The 9,505-nt window shown below is 61.3% G+C and overlaps 1 protein-coding gene across 1 annotated transcript; it reads left to right on the top strand.

Annotated features, from left to right (window-relative positions):
* The first annotated feature begins 559 nt into the window (after positions 1 to 559).
* On the top strand, positions 560 to 5,809 carry JRK (Jrk helix-turn-helix protein). Its single transcript, XM_014589159.2, is given in 3 exon segments — positions 560 to 1,331; positions 2,219 to 2,685; positions 2,687 to 5,809. Coding segments are annotated over 2 exon segments (1,746 nt in total). The 5' UTR covers positions 560 to 1,331; positions 2,219 to 2,625; the 3' UTR covers positions 4,373 to 5,809.
* Positions 5,810 to 9,505: the final 3,696 nt, after the last annotated feature.

Genomic DNA, 9,505 nt, shown 5'->3' on the forward strand with positions numbered 1-9,505 from the left:
GGTGAAGGGGGGGGTGGGAATTCGCTTCAGGAAGAGGGCTGAGTGCCCACTGTCGCCTCCATCATGAACTTACACTGGAGGTGGTCCAGGACTCACAGCAGGTGCAACACATGGTTTACCCTCACGTGCATACATCCCCAGGTCTATGACAGCTCCAACTCCTCAGCACAGGGCTCTTGCTCATCATAAACTTTGAGCCTTCAGCCACCTTGCACCCACTCTACAGATGGGGAAACCAGAGCCTAGAACATCCCTGAGCTGAGGTTCCCACTCTTCCCCTCACATTGTATCTTTGCCTGCCATTAAATTTTTTTCAGCGATGGGGCTTGCTTCCTGCCCAAACTGGCCTCGAACTCGTTGTCCTCCTGACTCAGCCTCCGGAGTAGCGGGAACGCAGACGCGCGCCATCGCCCCCATTGCCTTCTGGGAAAGGCCGGACGCCACCGAGATGCCGAGTCCTCCAGCATGCCTAGAGCGTCCCGGAAGTGGCCGAGGGAAGGCTGGAGGAGCGGACCGGCGGAGGACAGAGCAGCGCCGCACCCCCTGCCGGCCCCAGGCCGAGCCCTCCTCCCGTCCCGCTGCTGGTTAGGCCTAGCCCTGCCCTGGTGGGAACCGCCGCCCCGCTGGCCGGGCCGCACTTCGGCCAGCAGAGAAGCCGCCCGGGGCGCTAAGTCCCTCCTTTCCCGCCCCGCGCGTCGGCCCGTCGTGGCCCGGCGATAGGAACGCTTCGGCACCGGGCCGCGACCCCGGGACCCGTCGCCTGCAGAGCGCACGCCAGTGTTTCTGCCACTCAGGGGCTCTCGGCCTCAGCCCTCCGGCCCTGAGAACCCACCCCTTCCCGTGCAGGGAAGCCCTGGGTCCCGAGTTCCGCCCGGCGGCCTCGGGAGGTGGCTCCTGCGCCTCTGTCCCCGAAACGCTCAGGGCGGTCCTGGGCCTTTCCCCCTGGCCTCCCGATGCGCGCGCCGGCCCGCTCTCACCGTGCTCCCCTGGGCTCCCCTGGGCTCCCCTGGACACCCCTGGCCTCGGGAGGCCGGAAACCGCCCCAGCGCTCTGCGCCGCCTGTTACCCTAACCTAAGAATTTGTTAGAGGGGCCGTGGTCCGATCACGTTGGTAAAGGCTGCTCTCTTGCAGAGCCGAACTGGGTGCCCGGACTACCCGTCCCCTACAGGAAGCCCTCGGCACATTGCCCACCGCCCTCCATGCGGGGAAAGCGACTGGCCCAGGGCTGGCTGGCGCCCAGCCTAGAATTTGTCCCGGGGGCCGTGCTGCTTTTGAACATGCCTCCTCCTCTGTAGCGGGGTCTCAGGGCGTTTCCGTTTTGAACCCCCGTGTAAGTGCCCTCTGGCCTGTGGGGAGCTGGAAACGGCCACCAGGATCAGGCTGGGGAGGAAGGTGGGGTGGGAGCTGTGTGATTGACAGCAGTGGTCAGGCAATCCTGGGCCTAGTGGACTGGAGTGGGCTGGGGCTGAATCTGAAGGAGGTGAGGGCATAGGCCCCACGTGTGCGGGCAGAGCAGCCACTGCCTGTGCAGCAGGGGCTCTTCACGCCGTCTGCAGGAGGATGCCAGCACCTCAGCAGGCAGAGCGCAGGGCTGCCCTTGCTCAGCTTGAGCCTCACTCATGCCAAATGCTGCCCTTCCAGGCTGTCAAGTGTGAGGCCTGCTGTTGTAGAGACAGGGTTGGACCTTGTGAAAGGAGGCTGTATTCCAGGAGGGGCTCGTGGGGTGGTTTGGAAAGCTCGTTGAGCACCTCAGCCTGCAAGGTGACAAGGAATGCCTGTCTGCTGCCCACCCTGCCCACCTCTGCTATTCAGGAAGGAGAGGGGATATGGGAGAGAGGTCAGGCAGGGCTGCCCAGTGAGCAGGCCCAGCAAGAAACGGACTGAGCAGGTGGGAAGTCCACCCTTGGGCACCTGGCAGCTCAGCAGCTCTGGCTTCTGTGTAGCACTTGCCAGCCCCTCCCTTAGCACCCCTACCCCAGGAAAAGCCGACTGCTCCTGTTAGAGACCAGAGGTGGGAGTGGCTCAGAGCTGGCATGTTCGAGACCACGAGCTCGCACCAATGGGCCGGGCTAAGTGGATGCCCTGGTGTCGCACTGCAGCCCTCCTTGCCACTGGCTGGGTGGGTGGCATCTGGAGGACACTGTGTCAGGGATACTTCCCGGTGAGCCTGGGGAGGTGAGGACGACTTTGTAACATCATCTTCCTCTCTGCTTTCAGTTCTTGCTGTGACAACACTGTTCCTGTGGAGAGGCACCTATGGCCCGTGTGGTGACGTTGCAGTTACACTGAGACCACGGGAGCTGCTGCCACGATCCCTGAGAAGGAGGCAGAGTTCCTAGCGTGGGACAGTCCAGACAATCTGAGGCTGGGGCCTCCCTGCGGAGAGCTCCGGATCGACCACGTTGCTAGGAGCTGAGGCCCCTGTGGCCGGAGCCAGGAAGGCAAGGGAAGGCTGAAGCAGGAGGGGCTGTAGGAGGTGGGGGCGCTGGGGACGGGCTCGTGCCTAGGTCAGGAGATCTGGCAGGCAGAGTGGTAAGAGTAAGACACGAGAGGACAGCCGGGGGGAGGGCAGAGAGGCGGCAGCCCAGCCGGCCCTTCTGCAGCGCGCACAGGCTGCCCTCCCCATGGCCTCCACGCAGGCTGCTGGGAAGGGCAGAGGGGAGAAGCGGAAGCGGGTGGTGCTGACCCTGAAGGAGGCGGGTGGTGCGGACCCTGAAGGAGAAGATCGCCATCTGCACGCGCCTGGAGAAGGGAGAGAGCCGCAAGGCGCTGATGCAGGAGTACAACGTGGGCATGTCCACTCTCTATGACATCAAGGCCCACAAGGCCCAGCTGCTGCGCTTCTTTGCCAGCTCAGACTCCAACTCTGCGCTGGAGCAGCGGCGCACGCTGCACACACCCAAGCTGGAGCACCTGGACCGCGTGCTATATGAGTGGTTTCTGGTGAAGCGTGCCGAGGGTGTGCCTGTGTCAGGCCCCATGCTCATTGAGAAGGCCAAGGACTTCTATGAGCAGATGCGGCTGACGGAGCCCTGCGTGTTCTCCGGAGGCTGGCTGTGGCGCTTCAAGGCCAGGCACGGCATTAAAAAGCTGGATGCGACCAGTGATAGGCAGGGGGCCGACCACCAGGCGGCCGAGCAGTTCTGTGGGTTTTTCAGGAGCTTAACGGCCGAGCACGGGCTGTCCCCTGAACAGGTTTACAATGCAGATGAGACTGGCCTTTTCTGGCGGTGCTTGCCAAACCCCAGCGCGGAGGGTGGGGCTGGGTTGGGCCGCCTCAAGCCCAGCAGGGACCGGCTGACCGTCCTTATGTGTGCCAACGCCACGGGCTCCCACAGGCTCAAGCCCCTGGCCATGAGGAAGTGCGGTGGCCCCAGGGCAGTCAGAAGCATCCAGCCCCTGCCCACAGCCTACCGGCCCCAGGGCAGTGCCTGGGTGGACAAGGAGACTTATGCAGACTGGTTCCACCAGGTCTTTGTGCCTTCGGTGAGGGAGCACTTCAGAGCCATTGGCTTGCCTGAGGATAGCAAGGCCATCCTCCTGCTAGGTGGCTCTCGGGTCCACCCGCGAGAGGCAGAGCTGGTTTCCGACAACATCTTCACCATCTTTCTGCCAGCCAGTGTCACCTCACTAATCCAGCCCATGGAGCAGGGCATCCGGAAGGACTTCATGAGGAACTTTGCCAATGCTCCCGCCTCCCCACAGGGTGTCCACGCCCAGCCTAGCGTGAACGACGCCATACTCAGCGTGGCCTGTGCCTGGAACGCTGTGCCCAGCCAGGTGTTCCGACGGGCCTGGAGGAAGCTGTGGCCCGCTGTCCCCTTTGCTGAGGGCTCTTCGGAGGAGGAGGAGGCGTTGGCAGCAGAACACCTCCACACTAAGCCTCACAACAAGGCTTTTGCCCATATCCTCGAGCTGGTGAAGGAGGGTGCCCCCTGTCCAGGCAGCAGGCTTCACAGCAGTGAGGCCAGAGAGTGGGGTGCAGTGGGAAGGGGGCTGGAGGAGGAGCATCCCCCAGCAGCTGTATCGTTGCCCAAGGCTGACTGGAGCACACACAAGGCAAAGAAAGCTGGCCAGGCCGGCGGAAGTGGAGAAGACCCCGGGCAGGGCGACGAGGCGACCTGGGAGCAGGCGGCCGCAGCCTTTGACACTGTTCTCTGTTTTGCTGCGCGGCAGCCATGCTTCACTGTGCAGGAGATGGGGCAGCTGCGCGCGCTGCACTCGGTGTTCCGGAGGCAGCGGCAGGCAAGGCGGCGGTGTGTGGCCCTAAGGGCTGTGGTCAAAATCGAAGGCCTCCAGGAGGCCCCTGGCACCCACGCGGCCTCTGTCCGCTCTCCTGTGCCCTGCTCGTCCACCGCAGAGGGTAACTGACAGCGCGCCCGTGAGCTTTTGGTCTCGGTCACTCAGATCAGGCATCCCCTTGTTCTGGTTGGTCAAGGTTTTACCTGATCACTGTGGTGTCATTCGAATGTGAGGAAGTGTTCTCGAGGAGTCTATCCTAACTGCAAACGCTCCAGAGTGCACCTACCAAGCACTGGGCCAGGCCTGCTCGTAGCTGGGTGAGCCTTGCTGTGTCAGGATGGAGATCCCTGCCCGCTCCTGAGGGAATGCCGCCCTGCAGTGGGTGGCTGCGGAGGGCTCCGTGGCGGCAGGACAGGCTGCTGTGTTGTCCAAGTCCCCTCGCCTGCCCCTCGCAAGCCCGAGTGAGCATGGCGTCTGAGGCAGGCTATGGACTAGGCCTTACTCATGGCTTAGGTGGTTCAGGCCTCATGCCATCCCTGCCTGCTCACTGGTTGTGACCATGGAATGTTCCTCCATTTCCAGGAGTCCCCTGACGGGGACTGGCCCGGATTTGTCGAGTTACCTTGGTGGGGCTTCCTATTGGGGAAGCAGGCAACCTGGCCACGCCCTGTGCACCAGCCGTCAGAGGGCACAGTGCCTGCTACTTGCTGGTGTCAGCATCTTGGCTCAGCCCAACCTATCACTCACAGGACCGCCCACTGAGGGCCTCACGGTGCCTCTCGACTGGGCTCTGGAAATGAGTGCCGGGCTAGCATGGGTTGCCGAGAGGCTGCAGGTCCGGGGTCCATGAGCCGTCACCTCAGCCGCCTGCACAGTGCCAGTGCTTCGGGGAAACCTGTGTTGGTTGGTCTCGTGGAGGACACCACAACGTCACCGTGTTGTCCCTAGCTATGGCGTCTTTATGTCAGCATGCCGTGCTGCCTTGGAACACTGGGATGCCCCCTGAATGTGTGTATGTGAAATGGTGTTTCTCTGGGTTCTCACTGCTGTGCCCTCAGGTCCATTCCTTCTGAGCCCTTGGGCAGCTGAACTGGCTCACGTTTCATCCCTGTGTTGTGAAGGGGTCCTTGGGGAGACCCGTGAGAGCCAGAACGGTGGGCTTGCAGGTTTGTCATTTGCACCTGCCTTGCTGACTGGGGCAGGCCTGGAGCTGCCACTTGCCCTGGGAGCTCGTGTGACGATGCTGAGGACTGGCAGTCTGGAGGGATTCCTGGGGTCCGTCACCCTCAGCTCTGTGGCCTTCCCACCATTTCCCTGTGTGTCTTGGGTACCACCTGCACGTCTGTGCATCGCGCCATCTCTTGGCTCCTGTGTCTCAGCCTGGCTGCGTTACGGCTGCTCATGTGGTCCCAAGAAATGAGGTGTTGGGGCCCCTCAGCCCACGCCATCTCTTGAGGCTCTACTGGTGGGCAGCATTCTCCCAGGTCCCTGTGAGTGGTTGCAGGTCCCCCATCCCAGCTCCTGTCCTGCCCTGTTGTGGCTGATCAATAAATGCTTGTCAGCTGACTGGCCGGAGTACTGTGTCCTCAGGGTGCCCTCTGCTGGGATCCCAGTGCAGTTCAGGAGTGTAGCACGCAGCCAGTCCTTTTGCCTTCCTGTGCCTCCTGAGTGAGGTGTCACCCAGAGAGGGCTCTGCCCCACCCTGCCAGGGTCCTGGGAGCCTGGCTGTGTCCTTGGAACGCACTGGCACCTCACCACTGGCCAGTCTCACAGAAGCTCAGATGGGTGAATGTTTTAGCCTCAAACCCCACCGGGACACCCTGTCCCCCCAGGTGGCACTCCGATCCCATTTAAGCCCTGGCCTCTTGTGCAACAGGCTCCCTCCGTGTCTTCTCCATGTATCCTTGGGTGCAGCCCAGTTCTCCCGGGCTGGCTGGGCAGGCGGGTGCAGAGCAGGCTCACTGGCCCCTTGGGGTCTTCTCACCCCGGCACAGGGTATCTATGGCACATGTATGTGTGCATGCACGTGCGTGTGCGTTGCCTGTTCAGTGCTCATTGCATGTGCACCCCACATTCTGTCCAAGTAGGTGGACCTCAGTGGCCATCTGTCTCAGGTGACATGGCTGCATACCCTGCCTTCCTCTGCAGGCATCGCTAGGTCACTTGCCACCTGCCTGTTCCCACTGGCCACTGCCTGGAGGCCTCTCTGCCAGCCTTGACCCACCCACTTGCTGATGGGCATGGAGACCCTGGGCCCAGCACATCCTCACAGGGCCAGGATGGCAGCTTGGCTTCTGCGTTCCTGCCTGTAGGGACAAGTAGGCAGCATCCCCAAGGCATGGCAGCTGGTCTGCCGGCTGGATGGCAGGTCCTGGGCATTACTTCTTGGGAAGCCCAAGGTGAGGAGCTGACCAGAATCTGCTGGGAGGGCTGCACAGTCAGCTTCTGCCCCAGGAACCAGGCAGAAGTGCTCAGGTGTGCGGCTTGGTGTGCAGCCTGCCCTCGGTCCCTGCTTCCTAGAGCTGGTGCTGCCTGCTTGGACTTGTCTGGTCCTTTGAATGCTGAGGAGACTGTCCTGGTGGTCTGGCCAGAGAAGGCCATCTCACTCACATGCGCGAGGTCCACTGTGACCATCTCACCAGGAGCTCCTGCCGGGGGTGGGGTGTGCAGGAAGCTTGTGGCTGGCCAGAGCCCTGCTTGGACCTGTGCCTACCATGTCCCGGTAAGCCTTTCCCCAGCTGTCATCAAGGTGGAGCAGGTGGGAAGAAGGCAGCCCCGGTCAGCTCTTGAGGGCGGGAGGCCGTTCCCTGGCTCCCTGCTGGAGGATAGGCCATGGAGGGGCTGGTGGGTGGGCAGGTGGGTGAGGGGCGGGGGGAGGGGCAGCCCTGCTGTACCTGTGTGTTGTACCCCTGAGGACTGGTGTTGAAGCCATGACCCAGTGGGATGGTTTGAGGAGGAAGGAGTGGCCCTCTGGGAAGTGATGGCTGCCCAGAGAGGGCCCTCCTAAGAAGAGAAAGAGCTCAGTGGCCGGTGCCCTGTGGGCGTGCATAGAGCAGACGGTTGTGCCAGCCAGGAAGATCCCTGGGCAGCACTGGGAGAGCTGCGAGTGCCGGCTTCTGGCCTTGAACCTCTGGGCAGCCCAACTAAGGCGCAGCCAGGAGACCTGCTGCTCCAGCCCTGCTACAGCCCACCTCCCCCGCTGTTGGCTTCTGGTGAGGGCACAGGTGGGGGCTGCCTCAGTCCACACAGCAGGCGCTTCTGTCGGGAGATGGCAGGGGTGGCATGACCCCTAGCTTCCTTCAGCCTCCCTGAAGGCCCAGCCCCTTGCCAGCACACTCTGTCTTCCCCAAGCTCCAAGCCTTTTGGATGGGGTGTTACCTTGTAGTAAAGGACTGTGACTCCACCCCAAGTCCTAGGTTCTCTTCAGTGACACGTTGGCGGCTGCTGTGGGTTACCCTGTCAGGCGGCCTCTCAGCAGGCTCTTATCAATCTCTTTAGCTGCAGGTGTGGTTGAGTGGCTAGGATTTTTTTTTTTTTGTAGGAAAAGAGTTTGAAATCTATGCAGGTTTGTCTTTTAAAAAATGTTATAGGGTTAATGAATCACCAGAGAGAGAAAGTGAGACACTGCCCCCTAGGGGATGGCCACACTACAATCTCTTCTCCCTCCTCTTGGGATTTTGGGCACACATGCCTAGCATGTTTTCTAAGCCGCCGAGTCCAGGACTTGAACCAGGCAGTCGACCCCATGAGATCCAGTGCCTTAACCTCCACACCATCTGCTGGTCCTACCATGTAGTTTTTTTTTTTTTTTTTGAGAGGTTTTTGCTATAGGGCGCGTGCACTTGCCAGAAAGACAGAAGAAATCTCCACCCAGGGGGGATGGGCACACATGCACCCGCGCCCGGTGTGAGTTTAAGCCACTGGGTCCAGGACTCGAACCATGGTCGACTACATGGGAGTCCAGCGACATAGCCATTATGCTATCTGCTGGTCCCCCATGTAGTTTTTTATAATACACATTTTTCCTGAAATTTTGTTAGCGCCCTCATATGCTGATTGCTTTGGAAGAAAGTACATCTTTTGCTTCCGTTATTGACATAACATGTTCATTTCCGAAGGTTAGCAGACATTTAAAACAACAGGAGGGCTCAGGGCTTGAGGTGAGGGGGACAGACCAGGGTGAGGGTGGCTTTTTGGCAGGAAACTCTGGGCCTCTGATGGGGATGAAGGGCATGCTGGGGTCTCAGAGGCCTTGTGGAGGTGAACACTTGGGCCACCCCATCTTGACCCAGGTCCCGCTCTGCAGCACCCTCGGGTGGGCAGCCTCGCCTCTTTATCCCGAAGGCAGGAGTCAGCTCACTTGCCACAGAGAGCCCGACCTCCCGCGCTCCTGAACCTGGGCCCAGGCACTGGCTTTTTGTCTGTCATGGGGGCCACAGGCCCCACCCCCTCCCGGAGTGTCTCATCCACGTGAAGGCTGCCCAGGGGAGCTACCTGTGCAAGACGAGTGCTATGGCTGCAGCTCGAAAGGGTCAGGAGTCAGCAGCGAAGCCGCTCCGTTGCAGCCGAAGCCTGTAAGTGAGCAGTGCAGCCTCTGCTGAGCGGGCTCCACCCAGGCGGCCTGTCCTTGAAGGTCCCCTCCAGTGCAGCTGCAGGGCATGTGAAGGCTCTGGCTCTTGAGTCACCTTGGCAGCCTTGGGGGTTTCCTGAGTCAGGACTGAAAGTGGATGGAGGTGCTGGTTGGGTCCCTGTGTTGCCCATTGGATGGGTCTGTGTCCCCCGGTCCAAGGCTCCTTGAACGTGGCCATGGTGCGCCTTGGGAACACCGGGGGCGGGAAGGCCAGCGCCTGCAGGTACCTGGAGCGGCGCCCAGGATGGAGAGAGCAGCAGCAGCTTCGGACGACTGCTGATGGAGGGGGCTGCTCCCCTGTGAGCATGGCGCTCCTGTTCCAGACGTGGGACCCAAGGCCCTGGGCTAAGGACCCACAGCACGTCTGACACTTCGCACCTCAGCAAAGCATGGCAAAATTGATAGGAGATGGAAGGAGAGTTTCTCACAGTGCTGCCACACCCAGGAGACAGGCAAATGCTCCAACTGCTTGGCCGACATCTGGGTGCCGCTGTAGGCCAGGGGCACTGCGGGTCGATGGCTGTCTATAGGAGAGTGCAGGGCAGGGTAATTATAACTGGGGGCTCCGTCAGGTGCGTTGCCTTCAGGACAGGAGTTTCTGCTCACACTGGGGCCACCCATCCCTTGTTTCA

Source organism: Tupaia chinensis, unplaced genomic scaffold (assembly GCF_000334495.1).
Source record: "Tupaia chinensis unplaced genomic scaffold, TupChi_1.0 Scaffold000335_1, whole genome shotgun sequence".
Taxonomy (NCBI): Eukaryota; Metazoa; Chordata; class Mammalia; order Scandentia; family Tupaiidae; genus Tupaia; species Tupaia belangeri.